This window comes from Geotrypetes seraphini, chromosome 4, assembly GCF_902459505.1.
Source record: "Geotrypetes seraphini chromosome 4, aGeoSer1.1, whole genome shotgun sequence".
NCBI classification, from domain to species: Eukaryota; Metazoa; Chordata; class Amphibia; order Gymnophiona; family Dermophiidae; genus Geotrypetes; species Geotrypetes seraphini.
In genome coordinates this window covers 141,548,206-141,565,072 of record NC_047087.1, presented here as the reverse complement: position 1 = coordinate 141,565,072, position 16,867 = coordinate 141,548,206, and the positions used below count along the sequence as shown (strand labels likewise).

Genomic DNA, 16,867 nt, shown 5'->3' with positions numbered 1-16,867 from the left:
ACTTCAAAACTACTAGGGATGGTTTGGGTTTTTTAAAAAAAATTTGGGGGACAGAAAGGCTGGGTCATAGAGAGGCAGGGAGTGCCAGACTATCAGGTTGTGTTTGGGGGGCAGGGAAGTCAGGTGGGAGTAGGGATGGAGGCCACTAGACTATCAGGGATGTTTTGGGGGAGATTGGGAATCAGGGTAGATGATTGGAGGATTGGGGGTCATCTCAGAGAGGGAGAAGAGACAGCATTGGAGGTCTGGGAGGCCTGGAGGTGCTTATTAGCTTTTCCATCCTAATGCAGAGTGCAAGCTAACTCTTCTATGCTGGCTCAGACCTAGTGGTAATTTTCTCAGATTGTGCTTGCATTGTGCTTCCTTTAATAAAACCTCTGTGCATCAGGGTGGAATAGCTAATATTCTACTTCCTACATTTTAATGTCTTGTGCTCATATCTACCACATGAGCTAACTCCTGCCCCAAACCGGTTTCTGCATTGTTTGCCCATTAACACTTGTGTATATCTCTCTTTAACCATGTGCTCCTGCTCATGGTAGTTTTCTGCACTGGTTCTTTAGATTGTAGCCCTCCAGGGAAATAGCTAAAAGTTACATGCCATGATAATAAATAAAGCTCAATTAAATTAGGTATCTATTTATGTTGAGGCTCTCTATTCCTGCTTCAGTTTTTGCTGTTGGAGAGTGAGCGAGTGGTCATCATTGAGTATGTGCGAGCACTCATGCAGAAGAGATTGCTGTGCAGGAACACAGAAGAGAGACTGCAGTTCTCTGATCGAATGTCTGAAGATGCTTTAGAGCTTACTCAGCTCTTCCTCAAAATGGTGAGAACATTTCTTCTGATGTCTTAGAATATTACTATATTCTGAGAGTCTGCTGTTCAAATCAAAGGATAGCTAGAAAAGGGCTGCTCTGAGCAGGGCTGGCATTAGAGAGGGGCAAAGTTGCCCTGGGCCCCATGTCTTTAGGGGTCTTCCCGAAGACTGGCATGTTTCCCCCTTGTCTCCATCCTCATCCAGCATTCCCCTGGCCTTCCTGGTCTAACTTTAAAATGTAGTTATGCTCTGCAGAGGATAAGACTGGCATGTTTCCCGCTTGTCTCTATCCTCATCCAGCATCCCCCTGGCCTTCTTGGTCTAACTTAAAAATGTAATTATGCTCTGCAGTGATTCTAACTGGCTGCCTGCAGCCTCTGCTGCACTTTCCCTCTTCCACAGTCTACCCAGGCAAAACAGGACATTGCGTCAGAGGTGGGATGGACCGAAGTAGAGAGAAAGCACAATGGAGGCTGTGGGCAGCCTGTTAGAATCGTTACAGCATCAGCAATCCTCTGAAGAACATAATTACATTTTATTTTATTTTTTTGAAAATATGTTTATTAGCGATTGCAACACAGAGTGTACAGGCATCCAACAGTACAAGGACGCAATGTGCGAAATAAGCACAGACTGTATGAGAAATGCAAAACAGGCATTATTCAGGAAAAATGGATATGGTATCCATATACAGTCCAGTTGCAATCTGTAATTTTTTGTACCATATAATCCCCCCCAATCGCAATTCACTTTCTCAAACTACAATCACACCATCAAAATCTCAGCTTGCGCACCACATACACACCACCATATACACTCAGGTACTCACCCCTCCCTAGGGAACCGCTCTGTAGGACCCAAAGAAAGAAATGGGGATATTCAAGATGGGTTGTCCGGCTGTTCCAGCTGATCACTGGGACACAATAACAAGGCAGCTTTCCAAAGCCCCACATAGCAACGATATTCCACCCTCTCCCCCTTGGGAGTTCATTGTATTTCATAGCGGGCCACCTGAGCAAGCCTATGGAGCCAATGAGTAAAGGAGTCCGTCTCCTCCAGTTCCCTCTGATCTCTTAGTAAGAGCATACCATAATCCCAGGGAATAGTGCATTGCACGATCTTCTCCAGGAAAGGAAGAACATGTAACCATAACGCCTTGGTTGAGCACTCTAGGAAGTGATGAACCAAAGTCCCAGAGGAGCGATGGCACTTATTGCAAATATCCCCCTCCCATAGTCCCATATTTGCCCCTTCTTTCCTAAAGATATACACCCTGTGTAGTATCTTGAATTGCATCTCCTGCAGATCTGAGAAGCCACTCATGGTCTGAATATGACCAAACAAATCAAGGAACTCTTTTTGCTCACCCGGAAAATCCAATTCCCTCCGCCACACAGAGGCCACTCTGTCAATAGGACCTAGAGACAAAGTCACCCATAGCACATGACACCAAGTAGAGAGTTTATTCATGGCAGGAAGGATCAGAAAAAAAATTGTGCATCCAGGGGACCACAGAGCCAAGCATCCCCCATCTCTTTTGTAGGGAAGTATAGTAGTGATGGACTTGGAGATATGCCCAAAAATGTTTTTATGGCATATCCCACCACTGCTGAAGCTGGGCAAAGGTGGGGAATGATCCATCCCCGCCCCCATCCCACACGTCTCGCAAGGTCTTACACCCCCTATGCTCCTATTCCCGAAACCAGGAAGGACCCATCCCTGGGAGGAAGGCAAGATTACCACACAATGGCAGCAGCACTGACACAGCAGGTGTTTTCTGTTGCTTTCTCCTCCACCACTTCCATGCTAACCAAAGCGGTTGTAGAAGTCACATTTTATGGGATCCCCTGGGTCCGCCGATGGTTGCATATGTAATAAAGCCAAAAGAGAATGCGGTACACACCAGGAAGCGAACCACCCCTCTGGGGAGTACTTGAAATGGCCTGTCCATCCCTCATGGATAAACCGAAACAAAACCGCTACACTGTAAAGTCTGATGTCCAGAAGATTCAACCCGCCCCGGGATCTATCCAACATCAGCTTATTGTAGCCAATGCGAGCTCTTTTGTGGCACCAAATAAACGTAGATATAATGGAGCGAAAGACCTTCTCATCCCCAGTGGAGATCCAAACAGGGAAGGTCTGTAATGGGTATAAGAGCTTCGGCAATAGGACCATTTTGGTCAGAGCCATTCTGCCCCACAAGCCCAGCGGCAGCTCCCGCCATCTGTTACAGAGATCCTTGATCTGCTCAATAGGACGATGGACATTATATTGATATATGAGGGATAAAACTGTGGCCTCAAATACACCCCAAGATACTTAATCGGCCCACTAACAGGGGGTATAGAGAGAGCCAAATGCCAGGCCTCCCTGCTAGTGGTATCCAAGGGCAAAAGCTCCGAGTTTGCACAATTGACTTGCAGACCAGAGATGTTGCCAAAGGAGCGTACCACCTCGAGTGCCCTGTCCAGGTCCACCTGGGGGTCTATCTAGATAGAGCAGAATATTGTCAACAAAAAGATTTATACGACTCTCCCTATCTCCTATCCTAATTCCCTGGATGCGAGGATCATCTCTAAGCTTGACCGCCAAAGGTTTGATAAGTGAGGGGGAGGAGAGAGAGAGTCCTGTACAGGTATACAGGTGGGTAGTACATGCACTCTTGGCATAATCAGGCCCAGTTTCTTTCTACTCCCACTTGAACATGGAACGAACCTAGGTTTCCAAGTGTATAAATCCCGAGGCAGAAGCAAACGTGCAGTAGATGTTACAAAAGGATTACAAATAGGTGAATGGAAAGATAATGATTGGCCCCCTTCACGTATCATTAACTACTATGGGCCAGCCACTTGGGCTGAAGACGGCATGTGGGGATACTGGACCCCCATCTATATTTTAAACAGACTTATCAGACTACAAGCTGTAGTTGAAGCCATCACAAATGCCACCTCATTAGCCCTTAACATTTTAGCCAGACTAGCTTTAGATTACCTATTGGCAACTGAAGGTGGCATATGTGGTAAGTTTAATTTATCCAATTGCTGCCTCCATATAGATGAAGTAGGTCAGGTAGTGAAAGACATTACAGATGGAATGAAAGAGGTAGTACATGTTCCGGGTCAAACCTGGAATGGAATTAAGCCAGATTGGTTCAGTTCCTGGTTTCCTAACATTGGAGCTCTTCGCCCTATCTTGATTTTATGGTTCAATTCCTGGTTTCCTAACATTGGAGCTGTTCGTCCTATCATGATTTTCTTAGGAATTCTTTGCCTTATCTTTTTGTTGGTCCCCTGTTGCCTTCCTTGCTGCATCAGTCTTATTAAGACTACATATATTGTGAGCTTGCTCCACGAACCACTGATCCTGAATATCAGATCATGCGTCCACACAAATGTTTAGTTGCCCGCTCTCTCTCAAATGCAGAGCCAACATCAACAATATACACTAACACTTCAGATATTCAGAGCACATCAGAGTCCCAGGATACACAGTTAAAAAATCTCATTTTAATCAAAGCAATTATTGAATAAGCATATTTACTTATGAAACTATATTACAAAGTATAATGAATTATTGTGGCATTATATCTTCTTGATTACTTGATCTGATTTCTTATGATTACTGAGTCATACTGTAACAATTGTCCCTATAGTTTAGTTTGGGTTGGGTTAGTCACTTGTCCTTTTAATACTTTATCAAGCTCAATTTTCGAGTATTTGGGCCCTATGTCTGTACTCCGTGATCAACATCAGAGTGACCTCCACCGACACCCTGACTTTGGGGTATCGAAGCCTTATTAGGCTTCGAAGAGGGGAATGATAAGGGAGGGGGAGGAGAGAGAGTCTCCTGTACAGGTATACAGGTAAAGATTTTAAGTCATCTATGAAACCAGAGGTGAAGACAAAACCCCCTGAAAATCCCCCAGAATAATAGACCAATAAACACTACTAAAGGCCTAAGATGGCTGAGAATGCTCTGACTAAAGCTGTCAGCCTTTGCACAATCTATGCTTGCTGAAATCAGCAAGCCAAGCAAAACTTATGCTAAGATAAGCAAGTCAAGCGAAACTTATTCTTCTACATAGCAACTGGTACCACATCTGCTATGGTGTCATCAAAACAGGAAAGCGAACATAAGAAGGATTAAGGATATGTCCTGACCAAGAATATAAAAACTCAATTGGAATATCTTACCTGCTGGCATTCAAACTTGGGAAAAGATGCCTTTCAATTAAACAATAGTGCCTGTTTAAAGAGAAAAGTCAAAAGGACAGATTAGTGAAGGGTGACTCATCCAGGAGGTATAGCTGACATTATTTACACTTCAGAAGCACAGCTAAAGAGGTGCGGAGTGAGGATCTGCTAAGGGAAAGAAAAGCTCCATTTTGGAATATCTTACCTGGGAAAAGATGCAAGTACTTCTGCAACCACAGTATGGCTGGGAAGCATCGGGTAACCAAAGCTGTTGCTCATGTTACAGCTTCTGTCTCTGTGCAGACAGAAAATGTTACTCAAGCAGAGGGAGTGGTTCCATTTGCAAGCTGTCTTCAGCTTGAATCCCTCCTGAAGGAAGTAAAGGAACTGAGAGAGGAGGTGGAAAGACTGAGAAGCATCCGTGAGAATGAGAGATACATTGATGGAATGCTCCATGATGCATCAAAGATTTCCAGCACTGGGGAAGAAGAGGCCTTGCTGAGGGAGGAAAGCTGGATTCAGAAGAACTGGTATACAGCCCTGAAAGTGGAGGAGATGAGAACATGCCAGGGAGAGGAAGGACCAAAGCTCGAAATCCATAAAGTTGCTGTATCCATGACCATTAAGAGGTGTAAAGTAGTGGTGGTTGGTGATTCTCTTCTGAGGGGTACAGAGGCGTCCATCTGCAGACCAGACATGATGTCCTGGGAGATGTACTATCTGCCTAGTGCCAAAATCCAAGATGTTATGGAGAGCTTGCCAAGACTCAAGACTAATGATTATAATCCAATGTTGCTCATCCATGTTTGCACTATTTATATTGCTAGGTACCCCTCCAAATGTATCAAAAGTGACTTTGTGGCTCTGGGAGAGAAGGTGAAGTAATCAGGTGTGCAGGTGGTATTCTTGTCAATCCTTCCTGTTGAGGGTAAAGACCCAGGCAGAGAAGCTCACATCCTGGAGATGAATGTGTGCCTCCGTGGATGGTGTTTTGGCTTCCTGGACCATGGGCTACTGAGCAGGGATGGTGTGCATCTATCAAAGGGAAGATGTGTCTTCAGCAGCTGACTGGTTAACCTGCTGAGGAGGGCTTTAAACTAGAATTGTTGGGGCAAGGTGATTAAAGCCCCCAGGTGAGTATAAGCCCTCAGGTAAGTGAATCACTAAATACCTCTGCACAAAAGGGAAAAGGGGGCAATATCTGGAAAGCTATATACAGTCAAACTTGGTTTGCGAGTAACCCGGTTTGCGAGTGTTTTGCAAGACGAGCAAAACATTCTCGCAAAACTTGTCTTGCAAACCGAGTGTTGACTCGATTTGCGAGCACCCACCCCGAGAACCGGCATCGCTCCTCCCCCCACCGCTCGCAAAGGCCCCCCCCACGCGAACAAGCACCCCCCGCCCAACCAACTTTAACTCACCCCCCGTCTGACACCGGCACGAGAACCGGCATCGCTCCCCCCCGCTCAAATCGGCCCCCCCGACCAACTTTAACTCACCCCCCTTCTGGCACCGGCACGCAGCCCACAGGACGTGCCGGTGCCGCTTGAAGATCTTCTTCCTGCCTCTGCCGGCTTTGAGCATGCATCTGCGCATGCTCAAGCCCTTCTAATTCTCCCTCTCGCTGAGATTCTCGGAGATCTCGGCGAGAGGGAGAATTAGAAGGGCTTGAGCATGAGCAGATGCATGCTCAATGCCAGCAGAGGCAGGAAGATCTTCAAGCGGTATCGGCACGTCCTGTGGGCTGCGTGCCGGTGCCAGTTGGGGGGTGAGTTAAAGTTGGTCGGGTGGGGGGTGCCTGTTCTTGCGGGGGGGGGTGCCGATTCGAGCGGGGGGGCCTTTGCGAGCGGGGGGGGAGTGATGCTGGTTCTCTTGCCGGTGCCAGATGGGGGGTGAGTTAAAGTTGGTCGGGCGGGGGGTACCTGTTCTCGCGGGGGGGTGCCGATTCGAGTGGGGGGGAGTGATGCCGTTCTCGTGTCGGTGCCAGACGGGGGGGATGAGTTCAAGTTGGTCGGGTGGGGGGTGCTGGTTCGCACAGAGGGGAGGGGGCTGGTTCGAGCAGGGGGGGAGCAGGGGGGAGCAGCGCCGCTGGCCTCGGGAGGGGGGAACGTATCAAAGCGAGTTTCCATTATTTCCTATGGTGAAACTTGCTTTGATATATGAATATTTTGGTTTACGAGCATGCTTCTGGAACGAATTATGCTCATAAACCAAGGTTCCACTGTATACCAATGCTCAAAGTATGGGAAACAGGGTTCTGGATCTAGAGGCTGTGATGGAAGAGGCTGAGTTGGATTTAGTCATTATCACAGAGAATCATGACTGGGATATAATTTATACCAGACTATAATCTGTTCAAGAAAGACAGGGTAGGAAGAAAAGGAGGGGTAGTGGTGTTATATGTTAGAGAACATATTAAAGCCACACAATTGTAGGATTTGCAGGGTAAGAAAAAGGGATTATGAGTCAATCTTGAAAGAGAGAATGGAAAATATATTTACATTGGCGTGATATACAGGCCTCCTTCACAGATAGAAGTGAACAGAGATTTAATAGTATACATTCAGAATATAGCTGTAAAAGGAGAAGTATTATTAATAAGTAATTTTAACATGCCAGATGTTGATTAGGGTATCCCTATAGTGGGGTCTTCTGTAAGTAGGGAGATCCTGGATTCTGTACAAGGAGAACTGTTCTAGCAGTTGGTAGTGGAACCCATGCAGGATGGGGCCATACTGGATTTAGTGCTTACAAGCGGGAAAAGAGTTTCTGATGTTACAGTGGGTAATCATTTGGCATCCAGTGATCACCGCATGGTGTGGTTTAATATTAAGACAGGTGTAGAGTTTTTTCAGAAGTAAAGCTTCTAGACTTTAAAAAGATTAACTTTGTTTAGATGGGGGATTACATCAAGGAATTGTCTAGATGGGAAGTAGGTTAAGCAATGGGCAAAACTGAAAGGAGCTATTGTAAGGTCAACAAACCATTTTGTAAGGAAAGTAAATAAAAGTAAGAGGAAAAGTAGGCCACATTGGTTCTCAAAAGTAGTAACTGAAAAGGTAAAGAAAAAGAGGTTAGCTTTCACAAACTACAAAAGATAGAAGAAAAAGGAATTCAGGCTAAAATATCTGGAAAAATTGAGAGAAGCTGGTTGAGTTGTCAGGAAAGCAAAGATATAAATGGAAGAAAAAATAGATGAAATGGTAAAATGGGAGGACAAGACATTTTTTAGATATCTTAGTGATAGGTAGAAGTGCAAAAGTGGCATTGGGAGACTCAAAGGTGAAAGGGAGAAATATATAGAAGCTGATAAGATATGGCTGAATTGCTTAACAAATATTTCTGTTCTATGTTCACAGCTGAAGTATCGGGAGCAGGATCGCAGAAGACAAATATAAATAGTGATAGAGGTTTGGTAGTCCCTGATCGATTTTCAGAGGATTGTGTTTTTGAGGAGCTAGTTAAACTGAAGATGGACAAAGCAATGGGGACAGATAGTGTACATCTGAGGATATTGAAGGAACTTAGGGAAGTTCTGGCTGCTGCGCTGGCTGTCCTTTTCAATGCTTCTCTAGAATTGGAAGTGGTATGGGAGGACTGGGGGACAGATGTGGTCCCTCTCCACAAAAGTGGAAATAAGGAAGAAGTAGGGAACCCACAGGCAGGTAAGTAATTAACTGAAACACTTTTAAAACAGAGTAGTGAAGTTTCTGGAATCCAGTGGATTTACAGGTCCCAAGGCAACATGGATTCACTAGAGGCAGGTCTTCTCAGACAAATCTGATCAATTTCTTTGACTGGGTGACCAGAGAATTGGATAGTGGGAATGCACTAGATGTGGTGTATTTAGATTTTAGCAAAGCCTTTGACAGTATTCCACACAGGCGTCTAATAAATTGGGTCCTCTCAGGGTATCAAAGTGACAGACTGGATCAGGAACTGGCTGAGTAGAAGGCGACAAAAGGTAGTGGTCAATCGAGATCTATTTGAGGAAAGGGATGTTACCAGTGGTGGGCCTCAATGTTTTGTTCTTGGATCTGTTCTTTTAACATTGCACTGCACTGAGCATCTCCTACCCTCGCTACACCACTGCTTAAAGATCTCAATATATATATTTTGGAGGAAAGGTGTGATAGCGGCAATATGATAAAGATGTGTATACACATAAATACACATGAGGAGAATCTCAATTGAAAAGAAGCTCTGGATTGAGGAAGCATAGAATGAAGGTGAAAGGGGAGAGATTTAGAAGTAACCTCAGAAAAAACTTTTTCATGGAAAGGGTAGTGAATGCATGGAATGGCCTCCTGATGGAGATGGTGATGGAAAATGTTTTTGAATTCAAGGAAGTTTGGGCTAACTGCACTGATAGCATGGATAGGCAGGCAAGATAGAAAAATGCAGTCAGATAAAGACTAAGGAGCTCATAATAAAAAAAAAAAGTCTAAAAAGTGGCCTAAATGGTTACTTGGGCGATCAAAAAGCCTGATCGTCCAACTGCCCATAATCAAAGCTGGTTTTAGATGTATCTAAAACCAGCTTAGGCCTTTCTCCTGCCTCTAAACGCACAGAGAGAAATGAGGCATTTTTAAAGGAGGGGAAAGGGCAGACGGTGGGCTGACCTAGACCTAGGCGTGCAGCAGGTATAACCAAAACTTTAGGCAGGTTGCCTAGTCGGCACTTATACGTTTTGACTTAGACCAAGTCAAAACAGGTATAAGTGCCGAAAAGGGGCTGCTGAGCTGATCGTGGCTGCTGCGATCAGCTCAGCAGCCCCAGCAACCTGCCTACTCCCTACAGCAATGATCGCGGCAGGAGAGATGGCTCATCTCCCCTGCCGCGATCCACCCTTCCCACTCCCACAACGATCAGGGCAGGAGGGAACCCAAGCCCTCTTGCCCCGCGGCACCCCCAAACTGCCCGACACTATCGGGGCAAGAGGGAGCTCAAGCCCTCTTGCCCAGTGGCACCCCCAAATTCCCCGACACTATCGGGGCAAGAGGGAGCCCAAGCCCTCTTGCCCCGCAGCACCCCCAAACTCCCCGACACTATCGGGGCAGGAGGGAGCCCTAGCCCTCCTGCCCTCGACGCAAGGGCCCTCCTCCGACCCCCACCCCCACCCTCCATACCTACAAAAACGTTGGTCAGACGGACGGGTGCCAAGCCCGTCCGTCCGATCTGATTGGCCCAGGCGACTCAAATCCCACCCACAGGTGGGGCCTGAGACACCTGGGCCAACCGGAGTTTGGGGGTGCCACGGGGCAAGAGGGCTTGGGCTCCCTCTTGCCCCGATCGTTGTAGGGGAGGGGGGATTCTGTAACCGGTGTTGTTTTTGACAGACACCGGTTACAGAATCCTCCTTCGCCTAAAAGTCCTTGTTTTGGACGTTTGGGACTTAGGCTTTTTTTTAGGTTGATTATATGATGTTAGTGTAGACGTAGTGGTGGTCTGGGCGTTTAAACAGCTGAACGAAGAGGCAGGCCATTATAAAAAAAAAACCTCCTTTTGGACATTTTTTTTTATAATGGACATTTTCCCTGCTTCTACTTTCAACGTTTAAGGCCTTAGGCCAAAAGGGGACTTAGACGTTTTTTTTTATTATGCCCCTCCATGAAAGTCCATGGGGAAGAATCTTCTAGCCTAACTGTGATGGTTTCATAAAGCCGTTTAGGTGGTGTGCTAAGAGTGACCAATGGTAAGTGTCTAGAAAATAGTATAGCTATACTACTAAACCAATGTCCATTACTGATGCAGTAGTATTTTCTGCTGCCCAGTGATGTACATGACAGTACTAAAATTCATTATTATATCAGTGAAGAGTAAAGATAGGTATCACTGATTTAGGTATAATTGTATCTTATGGGCAAGCTATGTAAGTGAAAATGAGCCCCCCCCCCCATCGTGGCTGAGGTGGGAGTAGACTCCCCAGCCCCCTGCCAGCCCTTAAAACTTAAAGGAGGCAGAGCGTGGCAAATATTCTTTTCAAAATAAGTTGCCATGCTACTTCCCACCAATTTTCTCTAATAAAATTACTTCAGCTCTACCTTTCAACAGCAGTGGCACGTCAATTGCATGTACGTCAATGGTATGCCGACAATGGCGTGCCAACACCTGTGCGCAGGAAAATTGTGCGCTGCCGTTTCCAGTGCTTTAATGGCTTACTGGGAGAATTTTGAGGGGCGAGTGTGGGGGAACCTCCCCACTATACTTATAAATGCTCGTGCTCCCGCTGGGGAGGGGTGTGCAGGAACCCCCCCCCCCAATACACTGAAAACTCCCAAACAGCAAGAGAATGGAAGTTTTAAGTGAATTGGGGAGGTTCCCCCTCCCAAACCTCCCCCCAATGGGAGCATGACCACTTACAAGTGGACTGAGGGATTCCACCCCCCAACCCCCTTCAAAATGCTCCCAGTAAGCCGTAAAACCGCTGGAAAAAGTGGTGCATAATCGTCCTGCGTGCAGATGTCGGCATGCCATTGGCCTGTGTGCTTTAGTTACAGAACCTTCAACAGCAAGAGAAGTGCATAAGCACCTCACCTCTTGCTGCTGAGCCAAAGTCTTAAATTAACAGCTATGTGATTTTGGTACCAGCAGTGAGAGATGAGAAGTTCATGTGCTTCTTTGGCTGCTCTGGAGTAAGATCTGAAGTACTTTCATTGAAGAAAGCCAACAGATGGTTGCACAGCAGATTTTTTTAAAAGGTAATTCGTGTTTACTGTACTCTACCTCTGTCACTGTTGCAGTGGAGAGTTGTTGGGCCCCTTTCTTCTCCCTGCACCAGAATTTGTCAATGGTGTAAATTCTGCTCAGCAATACCTGCAGTTTAGGGAGGCCCAAAGAAGGAGACTCAGTTGCAACTGCCTCTGAATCTTTTGAAATGAATCTTCCCATTGTGAGGATGCCTTATGAAATTTTTTCTTGGGGGCCCTAAAATTCAGTTTATTCCACAGATGTGAGCAGTGGATACAGAGGTACTCTTTATAAATATCTTTGTTGTGGTTGCATTATTATTATTATTTTTTTTGTTCCTTTCTGAAGGGCCTGGATAAGACTGAGCAGAGCGTAGAAGTTATTCTTGCCCTCCAAGAATTGATCCGCCTGAAGGACCCTTCTCTGCTCTCTCTAGAAGTTTCAGGGTTTGTAGCAAAGTACCCAGATATCAGGTAATATTTTTCTTAGAAGTTAATACCCACTAGAACAGGAAATACTCCTTACAAGGCAATATTTCAATACTTTACAAGTTAATATTCAGAAAGCAAGTAACACCTATTTAAGAACATAAGAATAGCCTTACTGGATCAGACCAATGGTCCATCTAGCCCAGAATCCCATCTTCACGGAGACCAATCCAAGTCACAAGTACCTGGCAAAAACCCAAATAGTAGCAGCATTCCATACCACTGATCCAGGGCAAGCAGTGACTTCTTCCACGTCTATCTCAACAGCAGTTTATGGACTTTCCTCCAGGAACTTGTCCAAACATTTTTTAAAACCAGCTACATTAACCACATCCTCTGGCAATGCATTCCTGAGCTTAACTATTCTCTGAGTGAAAAAAAAATTCCTCCTATTGGTTTTAAAAGTATTACTCTGTAATTTCATTGAGTGTCCCCTAGTCTTTGTAAATCTTGATGCAAAGATTAGGGGAAATCATCCCATTCACAAGACAATAGCCCAGTATCAGCCAAGGTACTTATACAAAGTTAGTCATACCAATCTATGACACTGAAGGAAAAGACAGCAATAATGGATGTTTTTTATGGTGGGGTTTTGACCAAGCAGTTGCCATTCTTTGTTTTGGACTTTCAGATCAGTCAGATCTGGCTTTGGGCTGTGATACCATAAGCCTTTATTTGCAATGTTCAGTTTCTTCTCTGTTTATAACCTCCTCTCATCTAGTACAACCATTACAGCAAAGGTCCTTAGCCAGGGCACCATAGATTTTGCCTCCTTGTGAATGATGGCATGTGTGCACCATGAATCTGGCCATTAATATTGCAGTTACAGCCTCTAGAGCAGTAGTCTTTATTGCAAGGCCCACGAGCCAATGGCGGCCCTCCGAGACCTCTGGGGCAGCTTGCAGAGCCTTTGCGGAATATTATCCTCCCTTTCCACTGTCGGGATCTGGTACATTTTTACCCTTTTTGTTTCTAGTGCTGCACTCTTCGAGCCATGGGCAGCGTGAGTAAAGTAAACACGCTGCCTTCGGTGACCACAGAAGCTTCCCCTTTGCTACAATTTCCTGTCCCCACAGTAGGAAGCTATATCAAAGGGAAAGCTTAATTTTCATTCACACTGCCCACGGCCTGAAGAGTGCTGTGCTGGAAACAAAAAGGATAAAAAAGTTCTGGATTCTGTCAGGGGGAGGGAGAGGGTAGTACAGAGATGCTGGACTGTGGAGATGGGGAAGAAAGGCTAAGAAGATGCCAGACCTCTGTGGGAAAAAGAAGGGAAGGAGAGGACAGCAATGCAGATCACTGGAGGGGAGCGAGATATGCCAGACTGCCAAGAAAGGAGAGATATAGCAGACCACAGGAAGCGGAGGAAGATGTCAGGGAAGGAAGGAGAGAGAGATGCCAGGGAAGGGAAGGAGGACAGAAAGATGTTAGACCACAATAGGGGGGAGGATGGAATAGAAAGGAAGAGATACCAGACCATAGGGGAAGGGAAGGAGTGAGAGGGAGGAGATGGTGAACATGGATGGAGAGGAGAAGAGCAGAGGGAGGGAGGAGATGGTGCAGATGGTTTTTCAGGTTTATTTAAAATTTGATATTGCCTATAAAAACTTCTAAGCGATGTACATGATAAAGCATACGAAGATATGAACTAGGCATTGCAGACAAGTTGACTCCCTAGTCTCCACAATGAATAAAATACAAACCTCAAATTTAAATTTTTGAAATGAGGAGCACCCTCAGCATGGGTTTGAAAGCTTTAAAGTGCAGCTCAATAAAGCAGCTCTAATGCTTAGAAACGCAAAAGCCAGCAAACACCGAGCAGAAATTACTATTCCTGCCGGCCGCACACCATCATCATATTACAACTTAAAAATTTAGACAAGGTCGAACAAGGACTGACTTGATACCAGAGGAATGGGGGTAGAACTACATTAGTTATAGGAGAGCAACATAAATGGAAAGTACAATTAGGATTGTAGGGGAAATAGCCATGGCCTCTTTTGCTTCAAATTTTAAGGCATTTATCCATGAGAAAAAGTCAACCAGAAATCTTAGATATCGAAGGCAGGAGAGGAAGAGTGGTGTAGTAGGAGGTGTGGTAAGAGGGGGGGGGGATGCTGGCACCTCTTCCCCCCCCAACACCATGCTTGCAACCTCCCTTCCCCCCATACCTCTTTAAATCTTCACCATTGTAAGCAATTTCTCCGGCCTGCTCCTTGTGCTGGCCTGGCTTCCCTCTGAAATCACTTCCTGGTCGCGGGGCCAGGAAGTGACATCAGAGGAAAAGCCAATGCCAGCTTTTCAATTAAGTTATTGAAATATGTCTGTTTTGAGAATTTACATCTGCTGTCTATATTTTACACTGCTCGGATAGAAATGCATTTGTTTCTATTTCTCTGGTGTTGTACTGCATGCAGAGTCTGGCATCTTAGGGTTTCATTTGTGTATATTAGGACTTTTAGTTTTTGGTCCTGTATTTGTATAGGGTTCATCTGTGTTCTGCATTGTGTGACTAAAGCCAGGTGTTCTAGTAGGAATGAATGTCAAGAAGTGTTATTGGCATCATGGCCCCAAGTAGCACAATAATTGTTGGCTCTCCTTTAGGCCTTTTGGAACCCAAATGATCCTCACTTAAAAATCAGCCACAGCAGAAACCAGACACAAGAATCAAACCCAGGTCTGCCACAAAGGCTAGCATTTATTACTGAGTTATCATGTTGATACTCTATCTCTTTGATTCACACTCTTGTTCCGTGTCTCATTTTTCTCTCTGTAATCTTGCTTTCTGATACATCTACTCTAGTCTGCTCTTAGTTAAAACACACTAATTTATTTTCTGCTATTTACATATTTTCAAAAAATAACGCACATTGTGATGTGTTTTTACATCCTGGGTGATTCACCTCTCCCCCACCCCTTTGAGCTATATGTGTGAGCGCATTATACAATTTTTTTTTTCTTTTAGATTTAACTCCACCTCTTTCCCTTCTCTATGCAAGTCCTAGTCTGTTTAATCTTCTCTCCCCTCCCTGAAAGTTCCATTTCTCCCTCTCTGCCTACCCTTACCCTTCTTATGGTCTCCAACTGTACAGCTCTACTAGGAGTGATTCAGCCAGGTGGTCTTCTGCTGATGCTGATGGAAGAATGCACCTGTGGATTGCTGCTGCATAGCTAGAGACCATAAGAAGTAAGAAAAACTGGGAATGAGAGTGAGGAGATAAGAGGAAATGCAGGACTCGCACAGTGGCAGCGGTGGGATTAAAGAGAGACAGGATTTGTGTAGAGAAGGTAGAGACACGAGGGTGGGAGAGATGGGAGAAAGGCCCCAGTGCAGTCAAAACCTATCAAATTTCATGCATATAATGTTCGTGTATCATGCATGTTTTTCTTACATGTACATTCAACTTATACATATGCATGCATTACATGTGTGAAAATATGGCAAATGGAATTGAAGGGAAGAATGTGTGTGTATTCATTAACTTATGAAGTAGATAGTAATAAAATGTCTTTCCATGGGTAGGATCATCACTTTCTGTCTGACTTCTTTTTTTGTTCCAGTGATGAACATATTTCTGTCCTGCTGGAGATCCGAGGTGATGTTTCCAAAGAAATTCAGAATTTGATTTTTGAGATGATGCAGCAGAGTCCTTCATCCCTGCCAGAGAATTACCATGCTATTTTTACCAATATCCTGGTTCCTGCCCGTGTGCTCCCATTCTGCCTTCGTACGGGCAAATGTGCCTGATTAAATCCAAAATTAAATGCTAAAATTAACCATGGAGGCAACAGAAGCTGGCTGCTCTTTGAAGGTCACAAAATGCGTTTGTTCCTCTGCTGAAGCCCAAATTGCTATAGTTGGACTGCTAATGTATTTAATGAAAATATATCTAACTGACCTATTTCCTAATCTCCTGAAGCTACAATTATTGCCAAATTTTTGGGAGACAGAAAAATGATCATAGTGTCTAGAGGACAAACTTATAACACCAAGGGGCCTATTTACTAACCTGCATTACATGTGCTAACAGCATGGCTGCCATGTTAAGAGTTAATGCATGTTGTTAACAATTAAAGCATTACAGAGAGTGGAATAGGTGGAGATAACTACTATGTATTGACAATTAATGGGATCAATATCATGGTGCAGTTTAACTGCATGAATTATATGCAATGCACTTACTGAGAGGTAATGACATTTTCTCTGTGTTAACTGAAAAGGAAACTGCTGGATATGCCCCAGACAGAGCCCTCAGAGGTTTCTTAGTTACCACGTGTTAATTTTGACAATTAATGCTTGGTAAATGCATGCAAATCTTATATCATTTTAGTAAACAAGGCCCTAAAAATGGACTACAATAGAAGCATCAAGAGGAAAGCAACTTTAAAACACTGAAGGTCAGAGAATCTAGGAATATAGCGCTTGCTAGAGATCACACTCAGGACAGATTAGGACAAATATTTTTCTTGTGTGGTCATTTTCCAGTTTGGGCAGAAGTATTTTTTCTATTAATAAGCAGGAAATTCTTTTTTACAGAAAGGGTGGTAGACATCTGGAATAGTATCCCAGCAGAGGTGATGGAGACAAAGACTGTCTGACTTCAAGAAAGGGTGGGACAGGCACATGGGATTTCTTAGAGAGGAGATAGTGAATGCTGCAGATGGGCAGACTGGAT

The 16,867-nt window shown here is 44.7% G+C and overlaps 1 protein-coding gene across 3 annotated transcripts in view; it reads left to right on the top strand.

Annotated features, from left to right (window-relative positions):
- Positions 1 to 16,502, top strand: part of EXOC3L1 (exocyst complex component 3 like 1) — a 136,868-nt gene extending 120,366 nt beyond the window's left edge. For 2 of the 3 annotated variants that reach the window (XM_033942398.1, XM_033942396.1), the window contains 3 exons: positions 671 to 826; positions 12,052 to 12,176; positions 15,753 to 16,502. In XM_033942398.1, the coding sequence (XP_033798289.1) occupies positions 671 to 826; positions 12,052 to 12,176; positions 15,753 to 15,939 (468 nt within the window). In that variant the 3' untranslated portion in view covers positions 15,940 to 16,502. Of the gene's footprint in view, positions 1 to 670; positions 827 to 12,051; positions 12,177 to 14,795; positions 14,869 to 15,752 lie in introns of all 3 variants that reach the window. The other variant, XM_033942399.1, reaches the window with a different exon arrangement.
- Positions 16,503 to 16,867: the final 365 nt, after the last annotated feature.